Source organism: Geospiza fortis, unplaced genomic scaffold (genome assembly GCF_000277835.1).
Source record: "Geospiza fortis unplaced genomic scaffold, GeoFor_1.0 scaffold54, whole genome shotgun sequence".
In the NCBI taxonomy this organism is placed as follows: Eukaryota; Metazoa; Chordata; class Aves; order Passeriformes; family Thraupidae; genus Geospiza; species Geospiza fortis.
The window spans coordinates 11,681,948-11,698,195 of NW_005054301.1; the positions used below are offsets into that span (position 1 = coordinate 11,681,948).

Genomic DNA, 16,248 nt, shown 5'->3' on the forward strand with positions numbered 1-16,248 from the left:
ATTATCAGGGAAAAAAAAGCACTGATTCTGTTATAATTTAATAATTTTAAAAGTTTAGGAAAGTGGCTTTTCAAATTTAATCTTCAAACTTCTGTATCTGTGATGATTGCTTATAAATGAACAGCTGCATCTTCATTGCCACAGGCTTAAATTAACGTCCCAAAGTCCCGTAGGTTTTCAATTCCGTAGCACGTTAACAAGAAACATACAAATATAGAAAGGCTCATGTTCTAAAACTGAGCACAATGCATGTAATATTCATGATTACTAAGGCAAACAAAATACAGCATTACACCAAATGCTGCAGTAAAAAACTGTAGAAATTAAAAAGGACAAAATAACTGAGTTCATCATAATCAACAGTCATGTGGTATATTTTTCGCTTATCTTGTATTTGAAAACTTACATTTAATGTCATCTGCATATCTCATAATTTCATTATTCAATCTAAAATAGCAGCCATTGTTTAGGGAGTTTTTTTGTTCTTTCTTGTTCAATTTTTTATTGATCAATTAAATAATTTCTCTTTCCTTTGTCATACATAAGTACCTCAGTTATTACTTGCTACCTTTTTTCCTATTGTTTCAATAATTTGACCATATCTAGAACCCTACAGTCTGTAGTATGTTTTCTTTGGAGTGATGCAAAAAGCTGGGAATAATTCAGAGAATTATGAGAATTATGATCTCATAATTTTTCCTACTTGAGTATAACTGTCATGAATGCAATTCAGAGTGCTCTTGGTATCAGAATGTAAGTATCATGGCACACAAAAAAATCCACCATGTATTCTGAGCAGGAAATGCAAATTCAGTAGAAGTAAATATCCATTTTCTACACTTGACCCAGTATAGTTGCTCAGTACTCAGGAGGAATTCGAGTTGCAAGAGTTCATTTAAGGACCTTTGTTTTTACTTTATAAATATATTTCTAAGGACACCATTTGTGACTGTAAGGAAGGTTTATCCACTTTGTTGAAAGGCAAAGTTCAAAATGTACCAACCCTAGTTTATCAAAAACCTACAAAAGGGCTAAATAGACAAATGCATAATAGTTGAATTTTGATTTTTAATTAATATATGCATATAATATTGCTTCTGAATGATGGTTAGGACAATTTTAAACAAGACACTTGTATTGTTTGATCAGTTTCAGTGTTACCTTGCCTGATGTTTTTGTGAAACAACATTGGACCCTTTATAAACATGATCAGTGTTTGACAAAGAGATGAACTTCTCTCAGATAAAAAAAATTCTCATGTGCATTTAAAAGATAAGCATCTTTGGATTGGAGAATGATGCTATGAAATCCTCTGCTAAAGGAGGGCATTCCTTCATGCCTGTATTTGCTGTCCCCAAACAACTCTGGGAAAAGCTTCTGTCAGAGACTGCATCTTCCTACCTTAAAAAAATGCAAATCTGTAGGGGAATAGTCTTTATTAATTCCAGCTTCATGAAATTACTTGGATTTTTGGATGCTATTTTTGTCGTGATTCTGACCTTGCTTTTTCCTATGAGAAAAAGAAAATTTACTGCATTTTGTATCATGCAGGAATAAACAATCCATGGATTAAATGGTTTGAGAGAAGATTAAAAAAGTCTAATTAGGCTGGTAAATTCTATTTCAAATTGGCAAAAATAATTTCCTTGACTTAAAACAAAATCTCATGAATGATCAAAGAATAAGGATTCTACTGCATTTGGGTTTCCCCCCATTTTAGGATGTATTAGTCCATCATTAAGCTATTGTACATATTTTGCAATTCTCCACGTTTTTTTAGACTTAAAAAAGATTTCAGAATGAATAGGAATTTCATTTCTATTTTGGGCTGGTTTATTATTTTCGAGGAGAGAAATCTAAAATTAGATTTGGAGAAAAACAGGCAGATTTTAAAGCCTGACATAATCCTGATGCACTTGGTCAATAACAGCATTAGGAAAATTCTCCATGCTGGTAAAACAGAGGAGATGTTGTTATTAATACAGCTTTTTTCAGCCTGTCCCTTGTTCTGAGTAGGCACAAATTAAGATTTCAGAAAAGAATATTGCTGAGTATAGCTGTGAAATACCATCTCAAAAATTACAAGATATCAATGGATGGTTTTTACTTTGTTTATTCTTGTTTCTGTTTGTGATTAGAAACTACTTACTGCATCTTTTTATTTCTAGGCTAGAAGAAATACTTTGTGCTAGGCTTTTGCCTTGAAGGAGTAGACAACTCTTCATTTATAGTTGTTCATACTGGAACCTGTTTTACTTGAGGGAGCAATTTCTAATGTCCTTTGTATGTATTTGCACCCAGAAACATATGCTAGTAATATATCAAATACCCGTTCCAAAAAAAGGCATAAATCATGGATATGCTTATATGCAATCATTCTTCTGACCAAAAATTCTTTAATTTAAAAAGTTGAGCTGTGTTTATTTTGGGAGATATTTATTTTGTGTATATTTGGGTCAAAATATATGACTGACTGGTAGGTATTTGGCCTTTGTAATTTGTTTGATTTGTGCCAGTTCTCCTCCTGACTTTTCCTCAACTTTTGCTGTTTCCAGTCAGTTCTCCTGTTAGACAATTTAGACAGCTCCTTTTGTGTTAAGTAGTGTTACTTAAGAGTCATTAAGAATCTTCAACTGCCAGTGCTTTGGATATACCATTTTTAAAATTAATCTTCCCATTCCATTTAATTTTGTATAACACTTTTCATATTGTGAAAATTTAACTCCTTTTCTCTGTTTCCTGACACTTAAAATGCATTCTTGAAAATGCACGTTGTTAGCATTTAAATTACATTCCAAATCTTACCAAGCCATCAATGCTGCACCTTTTCCACAGATTAACATTTTCTAGGTCTTCTCTCCACAAGACACCTTCTTTTTTTTTCCCCCAAAGAGATATGTGAGCATGGCTAGTGAATAATGAAGATCTGAAAGACTCCACAAGTAATTAAGATTTGAGGGCAACAAAAAGTAATTATCTTTATACGTGGCAGGTAATTTTGGGGTAAGGAAAAAAAGAATAGGCAAAGGGTTGTTAGGTCTCTCAGGCACGTAAATGTTTTATGGAATTTCACACCCTTGTTCAGTTTAACATACATTACTGCCATTCATTGGCTTGCTAATGAATGTGAAAAATTGTACTTTATTTGAATAAATGATGCCATCTGAGCCTGTCACAATAATATTAAAAAAGCATATCAGAGCACTACCACCTACTCTGATGCTGTTATTTCTAGGGATAAGAGATCATAAGTTTTTGTGAGCATAAATGCTCGTTAATAATCCAGCTCTTGCTGGCCAGTGTGATCCTGCTGCAGGAGTCCTAAATCCTGGAGCACCAGGTGGTATGGGACCTTTGGAAGAGTGTCAGTATTTGTCTCTTCCCTCAGCAGAATTACTGAGCTTCACCTTCTTTCCTGTAACAAGGAAGAAGTTCTGCGGCTGGAGGAAAAGGGAAGAGGAGAGGGATGGTGACTGCACCCTCCCTCCTCCCCATCCCCAACACGTGTACCTGCAGTGCTCCTCTGCTGCTGACTTAGAGAAGCTTTAAGAGCATCCCTGATTTAGTGTTAGAGAAAGGAAGAGACTTAAAAGATTGTTGAGAGAAGGGCCATTCTTGGTACAGAATTCCTACAAGTAGTTAGCACAGATTAGGTGCCATTCTTGAAGTTCACATTCCTCATTTTTAAATCTGCTTCTATCCTATAAAAAGGAGCTCTCAGGCAAATAGAGAAAGGAGACCATTTCACATGTATTTGTATCTGTAGAGAGTCTGATTTTTAGAGGTGAACTTGTCTTTTGTTGCCTATTGAGGAGAAGAATCAGTGAGATTCTTAAATCTGAAACATTTTTCTTGTGTTACTGCACAGCAGGTCCATGGAGGAGTATCTGAGCGCCAGTAACTTAGATTAATTAGAAATTCCATCCCATGAGGTGATTCTTGAAAGGTAGCTGTGGAAAAACTTATGCCTTGGAGTCCTTTGAGATGCAGATTCCTTCCTTCAAATCCAGTAATAAAAATAATAAACACATTGAAATCTTGTACCATTTGTATACACATAAAATTATTACATTATTCTTTTGAATAGTTGAAAATACTCACAAAATGACTGGCCTTTAAAAAGGGCTCCTGTCTGGCTCAATCAGTACTGGCAGGAGATCTTTTGTTCACTTCATCTGATTCTCATTGGTACTGAACTTCCCAGGGCCATTATATCTACCTTGGCGATTTTGAAAGTAATTTTGTACAAGAATGAAAATAGTTCAGCAAATACCTGTGAAGCAGGAATTTTTGAGTGCTTAGGAAAAAAGAATGTGTAGCTATAAAAATAGAAAAAGAGCAACTGTCATCCAGTGCAAAAAGTTGTGAAAGAGTCCTATTTAGAAACAGTTCTGCCTACATAACATTTTTTACTCCTTTTTATTGTAGACATATGATATGACAAAATATTTATGAATTTATATAAATCTTCTGGTGGGCAGAAATGAGTGTGACATTGATTTTTGAGGAAAATATCTCTTTATTAAACTTCAATTTACCTCTTAAAACATCAAAATCATTTTACATAATGCTTTATTCCTACATCCAGGAAATGTTTTTAATGCTGCTATATGAATTATTATCACTTTAGTAAGAAGAGTAATTCACTGCTTATGTTGTATAAATAGGAAAACAGTGTTGTGTTATGCATGTATGTAGTGAGCCTTTGAGGAGCTCTCCATCTTATCTAAACTAATACTAAAAATTTCTTGTATAATTAAGTGTGATATCTTTTTGGGGTGATTCCATCTAAAGGTAGATGGGATATATTGGATGTTCATGGGCATCCCTGTCTTTCTTAACCGGCTACATTGGTTAAGGGCATAAGTTGTAGAAAACCAAATTTAAGGGAGATTAATGCCATTCATAGAAAAATCAGCAGGACATGCTATAGAAGGGTTACAGTCTAGTGATCAGGAAGGAGCTGGGAAGACAAGGAAAGATAAGTGTGACATATCGAATGTTTGAGCAGTAATCAGAAACTCTTCTTACCATATAAACTCTGAGCTAGAGTCTGCTGGGGAGCTATGGATTTAATTAAAAATACAGCACATAAAATCTACTATGAGCAGAACATGGATTAGACTAGCACTTAGAGATGAAAAAAAGAAGGAGATAGGTACAAAAAGAATGTGGTTTGTGTTTATATGGGCCTAGTCCGGATGTATTTTGTAATGACTGCATCACAGCAGGTTTTGACAGAACACTCTTAGTCTGAAAGCAAAAGGTGTGTGTATCCTTGTCTCTCTCCTCATATTTTTGGACAACTATGCAGAATACTTCTAATGATACAGTTGCTATAATGTTTTGTTACATTTTATTCCTGCCTGGAATTACTCTTGCCTCTAATGTTTGCCTTCAATGCTATAGATAAAGGGGATTTCTTGCAGGATCATGACTTAATTTAAAAAGCATTCTTTAGTAATAAGCATACTCTTGAAAAATCATGTTCCCCTGATTGCTGTCAGTGTTTACCTGCAATGTATGGGAAAAAATATACATGCAGTCACAAATATTTTAATAGAATTTCTAATCTAAACTTTGAGTATGGCTCATTTACCTAAAGTTTGGTATTTGCTTCCTCTAAACAAATAAATGTCAATGATTGTATTATGTGATTTGATTTCTTGAGCAGCTCAGCTTATCCAGAATGATTTTCCAAAGCTTTTCACAGGCTTTTAAACTATGGAACTTGAGAAATATTTCTAAGGAGAAAAACTCCTTGGTGATTTCAGCTGTGACCACTCTAAATTATAAAATGTATCAGTTCCTACAATTTCTCAGAGTACATATTTTACTGTTTAAACTAGTGGGTTTTTCGCTTTGGTTGGTAATTGTCATGGAGGCATTATGAACAAAGGTTCATATTGCTATAACATAGTATAAAAGCAGTAATTGTAAAGTGAACATTACTTTGCTGGAAAAAATAGTCTCACACTCTTTTGTTAATAAAAAAATTCATTCCAGATATGTTGAAAAACATATGCTATTTCTTTTCTTTCTATTCTATGGTCCCCTTCTAAAAATAAGGTCAGCTATTTTCTTTTCTCCAGCAGATATGGTCTTCTGGTAGTATTGTGTGTTCTTGGTTTTAATGAGTTTGAAAGATTTACTTATCATTGACTTTCACATTTTCACCAAATTTCACTACTGGATTTTTAATAAATGTTTACTTATTTAGATGGTTGCTGATAGGGAAAAAATAGTAACTCTGTGCAATATTCCAGGCACTGATAATCTAAAAAATACATGAATAATCAAATTCTTATATTCCATTATTAGAAAGTATCATAATGGTGAGCCCATTTCCTTTTGAAAAAAAAACAGAAGTATATTGAAGTACATCAACTATATTGCCAGTGTTAAGAAAAATGAAGCAGATTTCTTTTTGTTAGCAGAGAGTACCATGCAATTTGGGGCTCATCAAAACTCATGTGATTTTTTTTTAAGAAGAACATGTAAATAGCAATGATTAAATTAATTTAATTTGTATTTTGTTTAAATTCTATGTTTTATATTCCCATTTTTTATTGTAAATGTTATAATGGACTCAGGTGGTTTTTGTTTGATTAAACAGTAGTTCATTTGTTATAGATAATTTTACAAATAATATGTTAAGACAAAAATTCCCAGAAACAAAATTAATTAAAGTATAGTGCTTCTGTCCATGGTTTGAGGGTTTTTTTATTTCCAATGCTTTTGTTGTCCAGAACCATGCTTTCCCAAAGCATAGGTAGAGTCTGTTCACTTTCATTGCAGCCATTCGGGCAGTAATTTGTACACATACATTCTCTGTGAGTGTTTCTCATCTAAGTAACATTCCTACATAAAACCATAGAAAGAAAAAAACTCTGGCCCTTTCCTTTGGTTTTGGAGACATTTGCTACCTTTTGCAGTGGAAGCTTTATTTTTTATGACTAACTCTTAAACAAAGAGAAGTAGTTGCAATCCTGTCTCTTACACATGATAGTGTAGTAATAATAGTAATTCTTCATCTGTCTTTATGTGACTAAGTTTCTGGGAGATCATCATCAAAGCTGTAGCTGATACATAACAAAACAGTTTATATTCAAGGGATTGTTTGCTTTGTAAGATGACTTATCATCTTTTCTAAACATTTAATAATGATGAGGTCTGATGTTTTTTAATTTCCATGCTTTCTCTCTCATATGGGAATAATCTGTTTCTTTAGTCATAACTACATTAAACCTGGATCCATGTAATTCAGTCTTGTGTCAAAATCATCACATTGTAAACTTGTTTTCATATAACTCTGAGGAATCATACATTTCATGAGTTTTGCAAAATTTTTAAACTCAATCTGTTTCAATATCTGAGTTCTAGTGAAAGCTGTTGCTTATTCAATCACTGTGAAACAAATTGGTATATATGTGAGTATGAATAGGTATGTGCACACATATGTGCATGGCTGTCCAGATGTCATACCTAAAAGATGTGTTATTAACCTGAGTTCAGCTTCCTGTGAATGCACCCTTATTTGTGTGAGTTTCCTAAGCAAGCAGTTCCAATGTTATTTTGTCTGTATGAAAATAAGAGCAGACCATCAATACCCTCAAATTTCAACCAGCCCTTGTTCCCCCTTTCAGTTTGGGAGGTCTGGGATCATCAGGCTTTGATTTGAGAGACACCTTTCTGTCAGTGAGGAATATGGGTACAGACTCCATGTTAAGACCTGTCGAGAAACAAGATAAAAAGAATAGGAGAGAGATAGGAACTGAAGGACAAAACTGTCCAGTTGAGCTTTCTGTAACATTTCACTTATCTGTGAAGTGTTACACAAACAACACATATCTTATGTGTTGCATTTAAGACTGTACATTTTGTCATCTATATGAAAGAGGGGTTTTTTGTGTGTTATGTTGAAGACCCTGTAAGATACTTCTAATGCATTTGAATTAAAAAACATTTTTATTTTATGACTTTTATTTTCTGAGGCTTTATGCAAATGTGCAGTGCAAGTGTTATATCCAAGAAAGAGCTTTTTCAGAACTTCATGTTAAGCAAGTTACTGCCAATTTTTAGTTTGCTTGGGAATAGTATCCAAGCACAGTCCTATTTTACCAAGGGGTTTGCAAGATCTGTTTTTGGCTGAATCAGTCTGTGTGGTGTTCTATAGAATCCTACTCTAACAGCCAGCTGATCATGGGTCTCAAGAATACATGTATGGGACATTGGGTTTAGTAGAGTGCTGTACTGGGAGTTGTCAAACAAAAAGTTTAATGTAAATGAGCAGATGAGAGGCTGTAGTGCAGCTTTCACTTAGTTAAGGTTTTAGCTTTGGCTTCTCTCACAGGTTCTTCCTTTTAGTATCAGAGAAATTGGCATGGTACACTGGAAAAGTACAAGAATTAGTGGATATATTGGGATTACCCTGGGCTGCTATTGCATTGTGCTTTTTAGGTTTTCAAATTCTCTTTAAGATTGGCGTAAAAGCCCAAGGTAAAGTTTATAGAGTCATATAAATGCCAGATTTCTGAAAGGTACCATGCATTCCCAAAAACATTTCAGCTGAGAAATGCTTCTGATTTTCCAAAGACACAGAAGCATATTTAACATTTAGTGAGCATTTCTGTGAGTACAGAAGAACTCCTACACATTGAATCAGAATCTTTAAGTAAGCATTTTAAATTTTAATGGCAACCATGTATAGATGTGTGCCAGTTAAGTACAGAAATGCAAACATCAAAAGCATTGGGATCATTTATCCTGTTGCATCTCCTGCCATTTATTCTAATGGTTGCTTTAAAAGCTGTATCAGTTGTCCAATAAGTAAATAACATTCTCTGAGAAAATCCTGGTCTGTTGTTTGGAAGTTCTTGAAAAAATTTGTGTGGTGTCCAAGGATATTTGCCAGAAATAAAATTTTAGATAGTTACCTGAGGTAGGAGGAAAAATGAGTTCTTAAAGTTATTGTAAGCCTGTTTATGTTTTAGTCCTAATTTATTAGATGTCAAAAGAGTCTTTTGTCTAGTTTCCTGTAAATTGTGTGATGCCTGGTAATGGTTTCACTTTACCCTCTCCCATGGAACTGTAGAGAAAAAACGAATAGTCTATATTATGCCATGTAAAAAAAAGAGCCCAAAAATGCCTCCCTCCAAACGAAACAAAATAAACTAAAAAAAACAGATTAAGGTTTCCTTCTACTCTGATGGTTTTACAGGTAAATTTTTTGGTGAGTGTACAGGCAAGGTATTTTTGTGCAATTAGATTCTGCCTCTTATTTGATAAGAAAAAGTTAAAACCCACACATGCAAATTGAATTTGGATTCTAATATGAGGGAAAAGGAATGACACTGCACTTGCTGAAAAGTAATTTGAGACCTCAGGTGAAAAAAAACCAAAACAAAAGATTGTAGAAACACCAGCAGCACGTTTTTAGATTTTTTTTTCCAATTTATAGCTACATGCAAATTTCTACTATGAACTTTGCTATTATTGAACATACATAAAAAATTTTTTCTGGGTTTATTTAATGTATGGGGTGATGATCGCCTGTTCTACACTTAGTCATTATCTTTGTGAAAATTATTCCTCTCTTGTATATGTTTTGTATCTTCATATATAAAAGGCAGTGTACAATACATGACCCTCGCACCTAATTGAGTTGTAAATAATTTTTAAAAAGAGATAATTTTATATTATTTATGCTTACTGAACATAAATAAGGGCAGTGAGGTTTGGTAGTTTGATTTTCTTTGTCAGCTATTTCAAAAATTAGGTCTGCCTTTTAAATACATATTTTGAAAATCATATGAAAAAAGTATACATATAGATGGGTGAGATTTTGTTCACAGAAATGTGAAAAAAGGATTGGATAAAACTGTTAACTGAAAATTATAAGCAATCTGGCACTTTAATTCATACACTAGAGAGCCTAAAAGCTCTTAAAATGACAAATTTCACCAGTGTTAGTGATTTGTAGGTTTATTTTTGCTATACAGGTTGGTCATGTACCTGTTAGTTTTTCTTTTGAATAATTCTTATGAATTATTGTACTCTAGTATCTGAGTGAGAAGCTATTACAGTTTGAAGAAATATGACAACATTGCTTTAAAAAGATTAATATAATTCAAAACTGTATAGGTGTACAATTTCTCCATGTTTTATAACTTTTAAATTTTCTTGTGCATGTGACTATTAAAGCAAATGTGCAATTTCAAACTTTAACACTGTGTGAGATGTGTTGTTACACAATTTTATTTTTTTCATGGAACAGTGATTTCTGCTACTACATCCTAGTTTGTACATACTGAAATGTAGCATGCTTGGTCTGAGGTATAACATACAGCATATTTTTATTAAGCACAACATCTAAAATAGCACAGATTGCAAAACACCCTTTAGTCACTTAGCATCAAGTGTGCCGAAATCGCTGTTTGGCACGGAGTGTTTTCCATTCAGGTGTTTTGACAGGAGCCGTCCCTGCTGAGCTGTCTCTGGATGAGCTGGTGGCTGGCCCGTAACCCGATCTGGGGCTTGTTTCTGTGTGTTGTCTGCAGAGGCAGAGAAGAACACTTGCATTAGCTGCATTGATCAGCCCACCTCGCATCGCATCGTTTAGGAGACAATTAATACTCCCTTGTAAAGACTCCCCGGAGCATTTCCTTGGAGCTGGATTGCTTTACACAGAAACCACAGGCGGTGTTTGCAAAATGGGAGGGAGCCAAGTAGGAAAAAGAAAAAAGGCATTAAGAATGCTTTGTCTAGGAACCAAGTTTCATTTGCTGTGGTGACTTTCACTCGTGGCAGTCAAATTCCCTTTTCTGAGAAAGCGTTTGGAGAAGAAATTTAGCTGTATTTTGAAGCTGATTTGTTGAAAAGATGCTGTATGAGGTCACAAAAATATTTGTAAAAGCTTCCTCTTGAGAAATGTGCATTTGATTGGGAGACTTTTATAATTTGCAGTTACGAGTGTAAACATTCGAATTTTGTATTAAGGATTAGTAATCTGACATACTTTGACATATTGGTTGATATGTTTTAATTCTAATTTTAATTATTTTTAGATAACATATTTTGATAGACAGAAAAAAAAAGTGTGTTTCTTGTTCTGTCTTTTTTGCTGTAGTGCTTCTACCAATGTTGAATTTCAGTATTGTCTGATACTTAAGATAAAAATCAGATTTTAAGTATATATGAATATGTTATCTTAAGAGCAGGCAAGGCTCTTAGTGTGCTTCTTCATCTTTAGGTAATAAAATATTTAATATTACAGATCATTCACAGAAGCAGGTGAAGAGTACAAACTAATAAAACCTAATTTTTTTCTTGGAAATTCCTAAGCTTATTGTAGTGTTCTCTGTTAAAGTATGTGTTGCACTCTTGTAAGGAGCATATCTTAAGATGATAAAAGCTGATAAAATTTTATGTTTTATATAAACATAAAATTGATAGGAAGGGAATTCTATGGAGAAGGTTGCTTACCACTCTGGTACATTAATCTATGTGACTCCATGCAGGTTGCACAGTGGAAGTGAGGCCAACCAACATGTGGTGAATTTCCAAAACTGTTGCAAACTTGTTGGTATTTGCCACATCATTACATTGCCATTTTCATTTTCTCATGTAGAGCGAATGAATTTTATGTGAAAAAAGATTAATTTGTGACCTTGACCTTATATCAATAGTATTTACTAGGAGTACATAAATAAAAAATATTATTTTATTTATTTTTGTGCTAATTCCATGGCTCAGATTTGTTATTTTGCTCTCACTCTCCATAGTCTTGAAGCAAAATATTCACTGACATTGAATAGAGATATTTATCTGGCTTATCTTTGCAACACAATCAGTATTAGGGTACTACTGTATTTTTAGGAATACACCAATATATTGATAGTTTATTTTATAATTGTCTTGTGTTAATAGAACTGTTCTACTGGTATTTGAAGACAACAGTGAGGTGATGAATATAAAAAAATTGTGTATGTTGGAAATTTAAAGAATATGTTTTTGAAAGTATGGATTATGTGAAATTTTAAGGCAGTTTTACTTGAGCGTGTAGGTTGTCTTATGTTGGTATTCCTGTAGAATGAAATTGGAAACTACAATATTATTTTTTAAGTTGGTTTTGAGGGGTTTGGGGAGCTTTTTTCCAACTCCTGTCAGATTCTGTTTTTCAATTCAAAACAGATTTTCTGGAACCTATTTAAGTGGTTTGATATGTGGAATACAGAACATGGAAGTGAAGTTTTATACTCTTGTTTCAGTGAAGTGTTATACTCTTACCTTTAGGATTGATACCTGGAGGTTTTATATTTGTTTAGTGAGAAGGTATCAAACTGTAACCCAATATGTAAAATAGCCCTTTTTTGCTATAAAGTCATAAAATAATCTAAAACCAGTCTCATTAAAAAAAAATAAAAATCAAGGAACTATTTTTCAACAGTTCTGCATCCATGTTCAGCCATCCTATAGATGTTTTTAAATAAGAAATCAATAGATAAGAACTGGTGTTGATTTTCTGTAGCACAAACAGAACAATTTCATTTTGGAAGAAGGTTATGAGTATTCTGACTGATGTTATCCAGGCTGACTTGGAAAGTTAGTGATTGTGGGATCTACGCCAATAGTTGTTTACAATGCCTTCACATCATTAGTATGTTTTCTTTCAGAAATCTCTCATTTGTACTTTTAGGGAGGTATTGCTCATCAGTTTTGCAGCATTGCCTTTTGAGTGCCATCTTTGTGCCCTAACTGAAGCAGTTTGTGGGACCTTGAAGAATCCACAGCATTCAGATGACTTTTGGTATTTGCAGGTACTACGGAGCGGGTGTGTCTGATCCAGGGAACAGTGGAAGCACTAAATGCGGTTCATGGCTTCATTGCAGAGAAGATTCGAGAAATGCCTCAGAACGTGGCCAAGACAGAGCCTGTCAGCATCCTACAGCCTCAGACCACTGTTAATCCAGACCGCATCAAACAAGTGAGTTTTTGCTTGGGAATAGAGAGTCACAGCAGCTCCTTAGAAGTCTTAAAGCTTTAGTTATGGAAGGGGTAAACATAACATGTTCTTTAAGAAAATGTTATTTTAGACTTTATTAACTTGCTGGTACTCTTTTTTTCCTTGTACTTACATGTTTCATGTTTCTCAGCAGTTCTTTTAGACAGTGTTTTATAAATTCCAATGCCATGCTCTAATGTGGTTTTTTCATAAACTTTTCTTTACTGTACAAGGTGATAATAGACCTCTAGGTCTTAGTTAAAGATTGCTGAATTTTAATCTTAAATGGTGAACCCTCTGTAAATCTTAAGTGTTACTAAAAATCAGAGATTAACAGAATGTTCTCTTCATTTATGTATATAAATAAAAGAAAAAAGTTAACTTCTTTTTTAGACCCTAAATAAGATAATTTAAAATCTTGTCTGTAAGAACTTGAAAACCTAAGGATAATTTACTTGGGAAGTTTTGTGCAATTTAATTTTATATTATTTTTGTGCATATTTTTGCCTATTTTTTACTGGCTTCATTCAAAATCTTTGGGTACTGCAAAAACTATTTGCAAGCTATTATTGCCCTAGTTCTTTATTCTTTGATTTTCAATAAAAATTTTAATTTTCAAAAATTTGCTCTGTAAGGAGAATGGGAAATATGCATCATACAGGATTTAAAGTTATTACTAAAATTTTTTCTTTTCTCTCTATCCTGTAGAGGAAAGATTTTAGTTTCTCACCTACCCCATGTGGGAAAAGATTGTTTTGTCCTTCTATGCTAGTAAGGTTCAGTTTCCTATAATTTGGTAACTGTGTGCAATTATTTTACTTTATATACAGTGACAAACACAGAATGCTTATATAAAGATGTTTTTGAGCAGGATGAGTTTGCAACAGACTGCTTTGGATGGGTGAAACTGTGCATAAACAATTTATATGATTTCTAATACTTACAACTCTTTCTTTTTTTTCTGTATGCAATAATTTTGCATACAAATTACTCTAGATAATTTATAATAAAATACTAAAAAGAAAGCCCCTAATTTTTTAAGATTAGTTTCTCAATTACTGGACATGAAAATTATTATGCCTGAAAGATAAAAGATCTGAAATTGATCTATATTTTGAGTGACTTTTCTGCTGATAAAATATTGGATTTTATTCCAATATTTCTTAATCCAGTGGGAAATGAGTGTTTTCTATTACAATAAAAAGTGGTTTTCCCCTTTTGAAATGAAATGAAGCTAGTTTTTTAGGTAAGTCAGTAAGATCCTGAGAAACTAGATGACAGAGTTCTTTAGTGAAATGCCTAAATAATTACTCTCTTGTGTCTGAAGATGATATATCCTGTTGTCCACACTATTTCTTCAGAAAATGTATTTGCAAAGTTGTTGAGGTTGTTTTTCTTTTATTTTGGGGACTTGTTTTTTGATTGGTTGGTTGGTTTGGTTGTTTAGTTGTTGCTGGTTTTTTTTCCTTTTTAAATTTTATTCCTCTTTTTTGAAAGTTTTTTTAGTTTGGGATTTCTTGGTTTGGAATGCTAAGTTCACTTAAATTCTGGAGGGATGGATTAGTGAATGCAGTCACTACTAATGAAGCTAAGATAGACTAAAGTACAATGTATACTAGCTTTGCATCTTAAAATATAAATATAATACTTGTATACATACAGGTGCATAATATAACATCAAATATTTGGGGATATGCATGTGCATATGTTAAACAATTTTAACCATAATGAATTGCTTAAATTCTCTTTTAATGAGGCAATATCTGTTTATGATAAATTAATGCACTATAAATATTGACTCAATCTAAAATTGACTCAAATCTAAAATCCATTATTTTTACTAAGAGATGAAATTGTTAGCTTAGTTCTTAGGTAGAATTTGGTGTGAATTAATCTGTCCTTCAGTGTCAGAGTATTCTGTACCTTAATGAAAGATATAATACCTTGATTTAAAAATTTAAGTGAATAATATTTTATAACAGGTTGCTGTGATTTAGAACTCCAGCATTCTTATTTTCTTGAGAGTATAAATATGACAATTCAATTAAAATTATTAGTAACATTTTAATACTAGTAATTTTGATTTTTTTAAAATAAGTTTTATTCTTTGTAATTTCTTCCTTTATGCAAAATTTTACACGGTTCTTCTGGTCTTAGAATGTTATCCAAGAACACTGGCACACAAAGTATTACATTGCAGATTGAAGATAATTTAAAGTTGATCTACTATCATTTAGGAACTCTGAAAATGTTTCAGTCAAAAAGAAGATGTAGTTATCTCCCCATGAATAAAGATTCCAGTAGTTGAAGTCTTGCAAAGCCACTCATATCTATATGATCATGCAACTCTCATTTCTCTGTTGTAATTTCTCTGTCTTGGGCTGCTTTATCAACATTCACCCTAGGGAAGGGAGCCAAGAAAGAAAATTTCTGGTTATAGATTCAATGAAGAAAGACAGTAGGTAAAGCCTCTGCTGACTACTTGAACTTCAGCACTTTCTGTCTTCTGGAAAGGCATGGGACACAGAGAGGTTGACTCCGGCCTGGCGTTTCTCCTTGCTAATGGAAATCACTATCTGAACCTTCTGTCCCTTTAACTTCAGCTTTTTCAGCTGCAGAAAATTTGAAAGCAAATCTTTGTGCTTCCTTTTGAGCCTTCTCCAGCTTGTTTTTTTTGTCTCTCCTAATCCTTTGGACTTATCAGGAGGTACCAGGGAGTTCTCTCCTCCAAGTAGCTCTGATAGATGTTTAATTGACAAATGTTTGTATCTTTTGTATCTACACAACATAGACAATCTCCATGGATGTCAGCCATCTGCTATTACTATAAGTATCATTAAACAATAACCAACTGGTTCCTGTGCCCTTTTTCTTTCCAGAAACTGCTCTGAGCATTTAACCTCCTTTTCCTCTCTATTAACTAGTGTCATACAAACTCTTACAAACCATTTCATAACTCACAGGAACAAAAACATGTTTTCATAAGACATCATGACCCTGAGCTGTTTAGTCTTTGTAATCAGCATCCAAAGCTTTAAATTTCACCTCTAAATTAATAGCAACTCTTATGAACAATGGAAAAGGCTGCTTAAATTGGTTTTATCACCTACTTCAGAAATTATTACAACTTTTTTGTGGGCTAGTTGAATTTTTCTTCCGGCTTTCAGTTGTAGCAGGTAGCAGATGTTGTAGCAGCCTGTCCAGGAAGCACATGGAAACAGATGTGGCCATTGCTGAGCTGTGCA

The 16,248-nt window shown here is 33.5% G+C and overlaps 1 protein-coding gene across 6 annotated transcripts in view; it reads left to right on the top strand.

Moving 5' to 3' along the window:
• NOVA1 (NOVA alternative splicing regulator 1) overlaps nt 1-16,248 on the top strand; it is a 136,761-nt gene that overhangs the window by 87,369 nt on the left and 33,144 nt on the right. For all 6 annotated transcript variants that reach the window (XM_031065078.1, XM_031065072.1, XM_031065087.1 and 3 more), the window contains one exon: nt 12,819-12,985. In XM_031065078.1, coding sequence (XP_030920938.1) covers nt 12,905-12,985 — 81 coding nt within the window. In that variant the 5' untranslated portion in view covers nt 12,819-12,904. The remainder of the gene's footprint in view (nt 1-12,818; nt 12,986-16,248) is intronic.